The sequence below is a fragment of the Cynocephalus volans genome, chromosome X, assembly GCF_027409185.1.
Source record: "Cynocephalus volans isolate mCynVol1 chromosome X, mCynVol1.pri, whole genome shotgun sequence".
Taxonomy (NCBI): domain Eukaryota; kingdom Metazoa; phylum Chordata; class Mammalia; order Dermoptera; family Cynocephalidae; genus Cynocephalus; species Cynocephalus volans.
In genome coordinates this window covers 117,102,705-117,116,107 of record NC_084478.1, presented here as the reverse complement: position 1 = coordinate 117,116,107, position 13,403 = coordinate 117,102,705, and the positions used below count along the sequence as shown (strand labels likewise).

Genomic DNA, 13,403 nt, shown 5'->3' with positions numbered 1-13,403 from the left:
AGACACAAACTTTATTTACTTTTTTGCTCTACCTCTGCTCTAACTACCACTTCTTCGGTTCAGTGAGTTATGCTGGATTCTAAACAGGCAAGCTTCTCTGACTCTTTTTCGCAGAGATTTTCAAAGAAAAATCTCACAAGCTACCTCCACTATAGGCTCCAATGGGCTTCCCCATAGAACTTGCAAACCTGAATTCCTACAGGCTAGATTTGAGAAGCACATTCTTTTTTTTTTTTTTTAATTTTATTTTGTCGATATACATTGTGGCTGATTATTGCTCCCCATCACCAAAACCTCCCTCCCTTCTCCCTCCCCCCCTCCCCCCCAACAATGTCCTTTCTGTTTGCTTGTCGTATCAACTTCAAATAATTCTGGTTGTTATATCTTCTTCCCCCCCCCGGTTTTTGTGTGTGTGTGTGTGTGTGTGTGTGTGTGTGTGTGAATTTATATATTAATTTTTAGCTCCCACCAATAAGTTAGAACATGTGGTATTTCTCTTTCTGTGCCTGACTTGTTTCACTTAATATAATTCTCTCAAGGTCCATCCATGTTGTTGCAAATGGCAGTATTTCGACCCCAAAAGCACGGGCAACCAAAGGAAAAATAAACAAATGGGATTATATCAAACTAAAAAGCTTCTGCACAGCAAAAGAAACAATTAAAAGAGTTAAAAGACAACCAACAGAGTGGGAGAAAATATTTGCAAAATATATATCTGACAAAGGATTAATATCCAGAATATATAAGGAACTCAAACAACTTTACAAGAAGAAAACAAGCAACCCAATTAAAAAATGGTCAAAAGAACTAAATAGGCATTTCTCTAAGGAAGATATCCAAATGGCCAACAGACATATGAAAAAATGCTCAACATCACTCAGCATCCGGGAAATGCAAATCAAAACCACATTGAGATACCATCTAACCCCAGTTAGGATGGCTAAAATCCAAAAGACTCTGAACGAGAAGCACATTCTGATGCTTGTTTCCTTAAAGTTAAACTTGCTTCTAAAAGGGCAACCTCCAGTGAGTGTTTCTGGCAGACATATACAACACACTTTTCGAAGCCCAGACACAAACTTTAATTGGAATATTTTATTTACATTTTATATTTAAAGAGAATCAATACAAATCGGGACATATTTACAGCATTTCAAATCAGTGTACAAGAATGCAATGGTTTCATCCATTTTACATTCAGCAAACAAAAATACACGTCTGTTCTGTTTTTGCCTAAATTCTGCTGAAATTTGCACTGGAAACAAAACTCTAAAACAAAAGATAAGCCACGCAGAATACAAATAAAGTGCATTTTTAAACAGCTTTATTTAACTTTGGTGGATGAAGCTTCAAACTTTATATTAAGGCACCTGGAATTCCCCCCCCCCGAATTCTTTTTCAAACACCAAGAAAATGCAATCACAAAATTTATAGCTACATGGGCAGAATTTTATTTTATCTAATGTAATTTTAGCCCACTGAAGTCAATGTAAACTCAATTTTCAAGGTCAACATTGTTTGGAAAACATTTTCTAAAGACTAATTTTACAGAAAATTTTTTGCAGACTAATTCATGCAAAAAGATCAATTACCAATTTTTGTGACTTACTCTGTCATAACCATTTTGAAATAGCATGGTAATTTATATACTGTGCTTTTGAAAACCTTACAAGTTTGAGAAACAGTTACACAGCATTTCTGTAAGAAAACTTTTTGTCTATAATCTTGTGTCAAATTGGTGTCACTAATATACCAATCAATTCAGTCCATATTCTCTGAATAAACTATGCTCGACACTCATATAAAGTACATTTAGCCTAATTTTAAAAACAAGAAAACGTCAAAATGAATATTTTGCTTTAATCTTGTTCTATCAACTTAATGTAGCTTAAATAGACATTTCATGAAGTACTAGCTTAAGTTTGCATTGCTTATTACATTACGATTCCAGATCAATATAAGCACCTGGAGAAAAACCCTGACACATATAGCCCAAGCTAAAGTAGTAGTATTTTTAATTAAGATACTATCATAAAATAAAGTGATTACAGCTACCCCACATTTTAAAAGCAACATGTTTTTATAAGAAAAATTGTTATAAATGAAAAACATGAGTACTTGAAGAGAGTTTTGAATGTTTAAAAATGTTGCTATCACTATCGAGAGGAAACTTGCCTATGAAAAACATTATAATGAGTTTGTGGAAAAAAGTTAATAGGTTAAATATTTTAAGCCATTTAACTATAGCATAATATTAGTCATTTCAGCACTTTCAGTATCATTCTTATTTTATTAAGTTTATCCAGTTCATTAATAGTAAATTAGGCCCTGACTGGCAGTTCTGTTATTACTAACTGTTCAAGTTTTCTATTGACAGATTTTATGACTTAATTTCTCGAACAGCAGTTGCATGATCAGGAGTTTCATCTTCTTCAAAGGTTGGGTTGTCAACATGAGGAACGACATCCACTGACACAGAACTTGCTTCATGGTTTACCAGCTGTAGATTTTCATCTTTAAAAGGAAATAGAAATTTTAGCATAATTTCATCCCTCTTCCTTTAAGACAAAATTCAACATTCATTTCCAAGAAGGCTTTCTTATCTATTTCCGTAATACAGATAATTACACTCATTCTCTGTTCCTTTAATAATTATATGATTTGTACTATGTCTTACATAAAGCACCTATGGCATTTTACATTGATTTATAATTACGTTTTTTTTTTTTTGGATTCATGAATGTATGCTTACTTCTACCTATGTTATATAGCCTCTTTAAGGGAAAAAGTTATGTCTTCTAGTTCTTCTTTACCCTAAATATAACAGTTAAACCTGGCTGCACATTTCAATCACCTGGGCACTTAAAAAAATTGCCAATGCTTCTTCATACACATAAACAAATATAGAAAGCTAGATTTTAAAAATCAACCAGGAAGTTGGGAGTGGTGCCCAAAATAGAATATAAACAGTAAACAAATGAACCTAATTATATTGCAAATGAAATATATAACCATCCTGAAGATGGAGGGGAAGAAAAAAACTAAACCTGAATAAATTTGGAAAATGGTATTTGGACTCTATCCTACAAGGCTAAAAACAAAAAGAACTGTACACTAGTTAGTGAAATTGTTTTACCGAGGGGTATGAGTTAGCAATGCTGAAACTATTTTATGTATATTTTAAAATTCAACAAATAAGTAAATATATTGTGGGTAAGGACAGCCTTTCTCCATTCACAGAGAAGAGTTACAAATGAGGCAAGGAGGAAACTAGAATAAACCCTGTGGTGTTGGATTGGAATCCGATGTATCAGTATGAGATCATTGTTTTTCAGACAGAAGGTAGACAGAGAAATAGATGTAGATGTGTGATATATTTGTGTGGGTAAATACATATGTTTCCTAGCCTTGTTCATTGAAAGGGCCAAAAGCAATGACACCCTAGTAACAATAAACATGCCTAGTACCCAGTTCTTGGTTTTGAAATACCACTATTCAATAAAAGACCCCCTGAAGAAATGGCTGATTTTAGAGATAGTAAAGAGAGAGTACAAGATTAACCTAAATTCTAGCCTAGGGGTCAGCAAACTACAGCCTAAAAGCCAAATCCATAGCTAAGAGTGGTATGCATATTTTTAAAAGGCTGTAGGACAAACCAAAAAAAAAAATAAAAATAAATTAAAAAAAAAAAATGCAAGAGACTTAATGGCTTTCAAAGCCTAAACATATTTACTATCCGGCTCTTTACAGAAAAAAATTGCCAATCCCAGACCTATAACATCTCATAGTACCAGAAAATAAGGAAGCTGAAAGAATACAAACTAACCTGAGTTCCCAATGACCAAATCTAGGACAATATGAGCAATGGATAAATCATGAGAAACATAATATAGAATGAAACATATCTATATGATCCCATGCTACTGTAAATAAATAATTAAATAAATAAATGGAGGAGAAGGAATAGCTCTTAATTACATTAGAAGTATAATTAATAAACGTAGAAAGAATGATGGAAATAGAAAATCACCACTTGGCAAACACTTTAGTAATAATTATTGCAAGCAAGAAACATTTATGATTGCTAAAATTAGTGGGTAATCACATAGCTAAAGCAATCTTGTACAAAAGGAACAAAGCTGGGGGCACTGCATTCCCTGACTTAAAATATACTACAAAGCTATAGTAACCAAAACAACATGGTACTGGCATTAAAACAGACAAATTAACCAATGGAATACCATAGAGAGCCCTCAAATAAACCCACACATTTACAGACAACTGGTTTTCAACAAAGGTGCCAAAAGTACACAATGGGAAAGGCCAGCATCTTCAACAAGTGGTGCTGTGAAAACTGGATAACCACATGCAGAAGACTGAAACTCAACCCCTATCTCTCACCATACACAAAAATCAATTCAAAATGGATCAAAGACCTAAATTTAAGACCCAAAACTATGAAACTACTAGAAGAGAACATAGGGGAAACACTACACAAAATGTAAGTGGGCAGCACTTTTTTGAGTGAGATTGCAAAGGTACATGCAACTAAAACAAAAATACACAAATGGGACTACATCAAACTAAAAAGCTTCCAGAACGCAAGGGACACTCAACAAAGTGAAGAGACGATCTACAGAATGGAAGAAAGTGTTTACAAACTACACATAGATAAGGGGCTAATGTACAGAATATATAAGGAACTTAAACAACTCAAAATCAGAAAGTCAAATAACCCAGTTAAAAAATGGGCTAAGGCCTGAAGAGACATTTCTCAAAAGAAGACATACAAATGGCCGACAAGCACATGAAAAAATGCTCAATGTCACTAACCATCAGGGAAACCCAAATCAAATCCACAATGAGATATCATCTCACTCCAGTTAGAATGGCTATTATCAACAAGACAGAAAATAAATGCTGGTGCAGACAAGAAGAAAAGGTACTTCTCCTACATTGCCAGTGAGAGTGTACAGACATTGTGGAAAACAGTATGGAGGTTCCACAGAGAACTGTAGAAAACAGATCTACCTTATGACCCATCTATCCCACTACTGGGTAGATACCCAAAGGAAATGAAATCAATATATCAAAAAGGCTCCCATGTTCGTTGCAACACTATTCACAATCGCCAAGAGATGGAATCAACCCAAATGTCCATCAATGGATGAATGGATAAAAACACTGTGGTATACATACACAATGGAATACTACTCAGCTATAAAAAAAATGATATCCCATTGTTTGCAGCAACGTGGATGGAACTGGAAACCATCATGTTCAGTGTAGTAAGTCAGGCACAAAAAGATAAATACCACATGATCTCACTCATATAGAGCTAAAAAAATAAAAGTGGTTCTCATAGAAGTAGAGAGTAGAATAATGTTTACCAGAGGCTGGGCAGAGAGCAGGAGAGGAAAAGTGGTAGACTAATGTGTACAAAACTATGCTATCTACCCTAAGTGTATCATTGTGCATGTATTGAAACAACATATTGTACCCCACGAATATGAACAAATAAATCCTAAAATACTTTGAATAAATAAATAAAATTAGTGGGTAAAAGTATGATGAGAAACAGGATATTTTCATAGTCTCCAAGTTTTTCTCTATGAGATGTTTAATAACTACAAAGGCAAAAATAGTAACTTGAAAGGGAGAAACCTGGCAGACACCACCTTAACCAAGTGAGCAAAGTTAAAATCGTTAGTAATAAGACGACGACATCATGTGCTTCATGATATAATATGAGGCACTGAGAAGGGCACAGCATCACTTCTGTGGTATTCTTGCCAGAAACGGGCAATGAATTTAATCATTGGGAAACAGGAGAAAAGCCTAAATTGAGGGATGTCCTACAAAATAACTGACCGATAGTCTTCAAAAAGGTCAAGGTCATGAAACATGAAGAGGCAGTCACAGAATGCAGACTAAGAAGATATGAGCAATTAAAAACAATGTGGGATCCAGGGACAGAAAAAGGACATTAGTGTGTCAATTGGTAAAATTTGACTAAGGTCTTCAGTTCAGTTAACATTTTATTGGTTAACTTCCTGGCTTTGGTAATTGTATATGGTTATATAAGATGTTAACATTTGGAGAAGGTGGGTGAAGAGTATATGGACATAGTTTGTACTATTTCTGAAAAAAAATTTTTGTCAGTCTGAAATTCTTTCAAAATAAAAATAAAAATAAAAATAAAAATAAAAATAATACCTGAGCTTGGGCCCCAACCCTCATGGACTATGATTTAACTGGTCTGAGGTAGAGTCCAGGCATCAGTAATGTTTAAAATCTCTCCAAGTGATTGTAACGTGAATCCAGGGTTGACAACTATTCAATGGCTCTTATTCAATGGCTCCTAAAATGTGGTTCTTGGAGCAGCAGCATCAGTATCACCTGGGAACTTGTTAGAAATGAAAATTCTCAGGTGTTCTGGTCAAGATGGTGGAATAGACGGTCCACAGCATCACTCTCTCTCATAAGTCAACCAATTTACAACTATAAAAATGTAACAACAGCCAAGCTGGTGCTGCTGGAGCTCAGGAGAAGAGCAGGAGAGACCTACAAATTGCATGAAGGTGGGTGAAACCACAATGAGAGAAAGAAAAAATTGCTCTGAGCATTTTGGGCTGCGGCTGCTTTAAGGCTGGAACTGCTGAGTGCATGGAGCAGGAGCCAGCAGAAGCCGCAGCTGTGCCCTTCAGATGGAGTTACTTGGAGGCAGCAGGGGAGAAGAGGGTCTTGGTGGCCGCCAGGACAGCAAGACCACTAATAGGGTTCCCGTGGGCCTACGCAGTAGTGAAGAGCCAGAACAGCTGAAAAAGTGGAGTCATTCAGAGGCTGGTGAGTCATGGCAAGGGACCAGCGTGGGGCCCGTCCATGGGAAGTGTTTGGAGCACAGGTGGTGGGGGAGATGGGCTGACAGAGAGAACACTGGGACATGGCAAGGACAGCCGATCCACCTCCAATCAGCACAGGAAAACCCAGAGGAGACTGGTCAGGAATGCAGAAGTACACAGGGTGCAGTTTGATGAAAAAACTCAGGCCCAGATCAGAGTTTCTACACAACCCAGGTGCACCCGTCTCTGGAGAGCCAGAAGTACCTATAAGGAAAAGATTAAACCCTGAGCTGCACAAAAAGCCTTCCCTAGGGAAACAGCAGCAAAGCAGCAATTTAGCTCAACAACACAGCTTAAGTACTGGTTCCAACAGGAAGTTTCCCCATATTAGAAGTAAGCAAAGGACAAAAAGTTACTTCCAGCCCAGGCACACCACCAGTGCCCACCTGGGGACCCAGTGGATGGAGGTGGGGACCAGACCCCCCTCCCACAATGAGGCACACTGTGCCAGCGCCTCAGGGCCCACCCAGGGACCTGAGGGATGGATTCGGGGACTGGACCCCACTCCCACAACCAGGCACACTGCACCAGTGCCTTGGGGCCCGCCCGGGGACCCTAGGTATGGATCCAGGTCTGGACACCCCCCCCACCACCACCAGGTACACTGCCAGCACCAGGGAGCATGCCAAAATCATCACCTCCATGTGGGTGGTCCACCACAGCCACCACAATAACCAAGGCTGCTACGAAAGCAGCTAGACACCACAACCACCACACAGATGGTCCACCAGCCACTGGAGTGCATTGACACGAGGAGAGTCACCAGCAGAGATAAAGATAAGAAGAGGATGTCTCTCTCCACAAAGCCCATTCCAGAGTGACAGAAGAAGCATCTGCTCTATGATAATATTGGGGGACCTGATCACACCTCTCAGCATTAGGCAGATCATCTAGGCAACAAATCGATAGAGTAACCATTATTCTGTCAGAAGGAGAGAAGAAATCTAGGGTAATTAGAGGGGGGAGGGGGGAGGGATAGGGGGATGGGGTGAGATTGGAGAAGGGCCATAAAGAATCAGTATGATTTGTAACCATATATATGCTAGTAATATTGATTTGATCAACATATCTCAATGTTGAACTCCCAAAATATGTATAATCAATTTTGATTCAATAATAAATAAATAAATAAATAAATAAACAAACAAACAAATAAATAAATAAATAAATAAAGCGTGACTGAGAGAGGGGAAAAAAAAAGTAATGAAAATTCTCAAGCCCCACTCTAGACCCGCTGAGTCAGTAAGTCTGGTGGTGAGCCCTCTATTTTAACAAGCCCTCTAGTTAAGTGCTTAAGTTTGAATACCAATGTTCTAACAAAACTTAGCCCAATATCGTTACACACAGACATGAACTAATTATGCGTTTCCAAAGTTATGCAAATCAGCTATCACCATAAGAATCAATTCCTCGTATGCAAGATTCCCAAACTAGTAATAAATAATCATAGACAGAATTAAATCTGTTCTACACAGTCATTCAGTCAACACAAATTTGAGTATCTACTATGTGGCAGGCTGTAATAAGTGCTGGGTAGATAATAGTGAATATAAGGCACTTTCTCTACCCAAAGGAACTTTCAAAAGTTTTAATACAATTCAGTGCAATAAATGCAATGATAGAAGTTCTATGGAAGCAGACAGTAGGGCCACACACGCAAGTCAAGAATGGTTTGCCATACATTGGCAAGCCTTAAAGGAGTTAGCCTGGGGTTCCCCAATTTCTTGGGAGGGAGGGTGGAGAGAAAATAGTGGCTCAAACTATGACTGTGAAATTAAGGTTGGAAATTTGAGAAAAAGGACACTGAATCAATAGGAAAGGGGAGAGGGAAGAGTCTGGGATATCCCTGGTTTCTGGTTTGGGGCACCTTGTTGAGTGTTACTATCATTCATCCATATAAAGAATACAGGAGAAGTGGCATGGATCATTATTTCATTTGCTTTTCAAATTCTCTGCAAAATCTGTTCTACTTCCCCTGTCTCCCCCAACCCCCAACCACAAGAAGAACAGAACACACAAAAAAAGTAGGTTGGAATTAAAAAAAAAAAATTCCAAACTGTCCACATTTGCAGATGACATGATCCTATATATAAAAAAAAACCTAAAGACACTACAAAAAAACTCTCAGAGCTGATATATGATTTCAGTAAAGCTGCAGGATACAAAATCAACAGACAAAAACCAGTATTGTTTTACACCACAAATATATATATAACCAATAAAAAAACCAGTAGTGTTTTTATACTCCAATAACAAACTAGCAGAAAAAGAAATCAAGAAAGCAAGCCCATTTACAACAGTCACCCCCAAAATAAAATACCTAGGAATGAATTTAACCAAGAAGAGGAAAGATCTCTACAACAAGAACTACAAATCACTGCTGAAAGAAATTAGAGGACACAGAAAATGGAAAGACATTCCATGCTCTTGGGTTGGAAGGACTAACATTGGGAAAATGTCTATACTACCCAAAGCAATCTATGAATTCAATGTAATCCCCATAAAAATACTAATTACGTTCTTCAAAGAAACAGAAAAAGAAAAACAATCCTAACATTCATATGGAACAACGAAGACCCCGAATAGCAGAAACAATCCTAAGCCAAAAAAATTAAACAGGAGGCCCAACATTACCTGATTTCAAATTATACTACAAAGCTATAGTAACTAAAACAACATAGTACTGGCATAGAAACAAACACTTGGACCAGTGGAACAAAATACAGAACCCAGAAATCAACCCACATACTTATCATCTTTGAACAAGGTACCAAGAACAGACATTGGGGAAAAGACTGCTTCTTCAATAAATGGTGCTGGGATAACTGGACATCCATAGGTAGAAGAATGAAACTAGACCCATATCTCTCACCATATACCAAAATGAACTCAGAATGGATTAAAAACTTAAATATAAGTCCTAAAACTATAAGCTGCTAAAAGAAAACATACGGGGAAATACTCCAGGAAGTAGGACTGGGCAAAGACATTATGAATAAAACCCCAAAAGCACAGGCAACAAAAACTAAACAAATGAGATTATATCAAACTAACAACATAGCAAAAGAAGCAATTAACAGAGTGAAAAGACAACCTACAGAATGGGAGAAATTATTTGCAAACTATGTATCTGACAAGGGATTAACACACAGAATAAACAAGGAACTCAAACAACTTAGTAAAAAAACAAGCAACCCAATTAAAAAATGTTCAAAGGAGCTGAATAGGCATTTCTGAAAGAAGAAATACAAATGGCCAACAGACACATGAAAAAATGCTCAACATCACTAATCATTAGGGAAATACAAATCAAAACCACACTGAGATATCATCTCAAGCCAGTTAGACTGGCCATTATCAAAAAGACAGAGAATGACAAATGCTGACAAGGATGTGGGGTAAAAGGAACTCTTCTACACTGTTGGTGGGACTGTAAATTAATGCAGCCATTATGGAAAACAGTATGGAGGTTCCTCAAACAACTACAGGTAGAAATGCCATATGATCCAGCAATCCCACTGCTGGGTATATATCCAAAAGGAATGGAAATCATCATGTCAAAGGGATACCTACACTCTCATGTTTATCATAGCTCTATTTACAACAGCTAAGAACCAGCCTAAATGTCTGTTGATGGATGACTGGATGGGGAAAATGTGGTATATATACATAATGGAATACTAGTCAGCCATAAAAAAGAATGGAATTCTGCCATTCAAAACAACATGGATGAACTTAGAGAAAATTATGTTAAATGAAATAAGCCACACACAGAAAGAGAAATACCACATGTCCTCACTCATAAATGGGAGCTAAAAGAATAAATCAGTAAAGAAAGAGAGAAAAAAAGAGAGATACAACAATCATAATAAATTGCTGAACTTTCAAAAGGAGAAAACAGAACTGAGGCCACCAGAGGTGGGAAAGGGGGTGGGGGAGGGGGTTTAGTGAGAAATTGGTAAAGGGCCACAAAAAATGATTACATTGTATAATGTTGAATACACTAATTATCTTGATTTGAGCATCACATATCGCATACAGGCATTGATATCCAATGCTGTATCCCATAGATATGTACAATCAATTATGTTTCAAAAACAAACCTAGCAATAAATTGAATTATAATCTACACTGCCCTTTATCTTCACTGAATTCTATTACCACACGATTATGATCATAATTAAGATCATCTGAGGCAAATAGACAATGGCTCTCTATTATAGGTAGAATAACGGACGGATTATTAAGATTCTGATGACAACTTTATACTCGAGAAAATGTGTGAAGATTAGATTACAAGAAATACAAGGTTTGCTTTTGCATGGTAGTATTCCTAATGACATCTCCAGAAATAGTATTTATGGCACTGATAAGCCTACAGAAGGCAAAGGTTTATGTCATAGAAGCTGAAGCTTTCACAAGACATCTTGACAATTAGTTTTTCTTCCACTTTTATGCTAGAATTATCTTAAAACAAGAATGGTGAAAAAATTTTCAAACCAACCAAAAACATGAAGGTAACGAAATGGAAAATATTTTTATATAGTTTTTCTCTTTATAGGGAAAAAGTAACAAAATTCCCTAAAATATCTCCATTGGTAAAAAATTACTAAGTTGCAATATTAATTCACATGAGTTTTGAAAATAATATATTCAACTTTAGTTTCTAATGGTTTGTTCGGTACATGGTAATTAGTCAACAGGTGGCAGCACATACCATTTTTAAAGCACAGTTTCCTATCTGCAAAAGATAGGTTCCTGAGGAGCTGGGTATAAATCAAGCTTTTGTAAATTAAATTGTTTTATCATTTCAGGACACCTTTATCTTAATTTCTGATTTATCTGCAATACACAATGGCTTTTAATGTTTAATGTTTCTTCTTAGCCTCTGTAAGTAGTTAATGAGCCAACATTTAAATGCATCAGAGAGCTTTCCAATAAATTTTTCTTTTGTGAATAATCTCCACTCTTTATGCATCTCATCTATTACAGGTACATTTGAATATGTGTATATTAAGTTTAAGACAGGTGCATCTTTCATTGCATCATTTTAAGTAGAAAAACCTTGGAATGTGTGAATGGATGAATGGAACAAATGCTAAAAAGCAGGGGTACTCTGACAGGCGTGTGATCCAAGATGGACCCTTTGTGGGGTACTCACTGACCCTCAATATGGTGCTTACTTGCTGACTGCACATGTTCCTCTAGAGGTGGTTCATCTGCTCCCTGTACTGAAGCATATCCAGACGATGCAGTCTCACTGTGATTATCCTCTTCATGGGGGGAGGCGCTATTGGATGTTTCATTGGATACAGGGACTTGTAATGACACTGATCCATCTTCAACATCCACCTTTGGAAAACATTGGAACAAATTAAAAGACTTTTAGAGTACATGCTTTTCCCTGACATATCATTACAAAATTTTTTCATAGGTGACTCATTAGAGCTATATTTCTTAACCTTTTAAACCTATAATCCCTTTTGATGATCACAAAAATCTCTTGCTGATCCTAGTGAGGGCAGTTAGAGTAATTTGGGTCTACCAATGGTGAAAAATGCTACAGGCAGAGTGCCCTCACATCTGACATATTCATTTTGGTGATTCCAGCAGTTTATAACATAATGCCTGGTATAAGGTAGGCACTCAAAAAACAAACAAACAAAAAACCCCCCAAAGAAACATACTGTCCCCTAGGGAAACTGTGAATCACTGTCATCTATGTGTTTCCTCAGTCAAGAATATTTTGCTGAGCTTGACTTTCTGTTGTATCTTGAAAATAGGTCGTTTTTTCATTAATCAAATATAAAATTATAATTTAATATTTATTATGCTTTCTCAAATTATATACGCTCATTTAACTACAAATTTGGTCACGATACAAAAGGAAGATAGTAAAAAACAGAAAGGGGAATGCGAAGTTGGTAGTTTATATGGTCATCACTTCAAATTCTGACAAAGTAACAAGTTTATTTGAGGAGAGGGAAGAAGAAGGAAAATGGAGGTGGTCAAGATAGCACCTCACTGTCTCTACGATGTAAATATATCCAGTTTTAAGTCTGGCACATTACATAGATAAAAAATAAGGATGCTATTTTCCTGAAAGGCACATAAATAACACTGCTTTAGTTCCAAACAAATAGTGTAGCAATGTTTACCTCAATTCCCAACGCTTTGAGTATGTCACATTTGCACATGGGGCAAGTCCTGTGTTCTAACAGCCATGGGTCAACACAGGTCTTATGAAAAATATGGCTAATGAAGTAAAGAACACATAGTTTAGTTATCAGTTGTGAAATAGCAAAAACACTTTGTCTAATATATATTAACAGGTTACCCTGTAACTTTACTTGGTCTTTGAATGGATGCTTTTTTAAAAAAGACATTAATACAAAGAAATAGCCACGGAAACAAAACTTGAAAATTTCATAATATAGTACTTTTAAATATGAGAATGTCTTTCAAAAAGTTCATGGAAAAAATGGAATTAAAAGATAATAT

The 13,403-nt window shown here is 36.5% G+C and overlaps 1 protein-coding gene across 2 annotated transcripts in view; it reads right to left on the bottom strand.

Moving 5' to 3' along the window:
- Window positions 1-1,080: 1,080 nt before the first annotated feature.
- The window catches only part of RNF128 (ring finger protein 128), an 84,434-nt gene continuing 72,111 nt past the window's right edge, over window positions 1,081-13,403 (bottom strand). For both annotated transcript variants that reach the window (XM_063083572.1, XM_063083571.1), the window contains exons 5-7: window positions 13,061-13,157; window positions 12,086-12,254; window positions 1,081-2,514 (exon numbers count right to left, since the gene is read on the bottom strand). In XM_063083572.1, coding sequence (XP_062939642.1) covers window positions 2,381-2,514; window positions 12,086-12,254; window positions 13,061-13,157 — 400 coding nt within the window. In that variant the 3' untranslated portion in view covers window positions 1,081-2,380. The remainder of the gene's footprint in view (window positions 2,515-12,085; window positions 12,255-13,060; window positions 13,158-13,403) is intronic.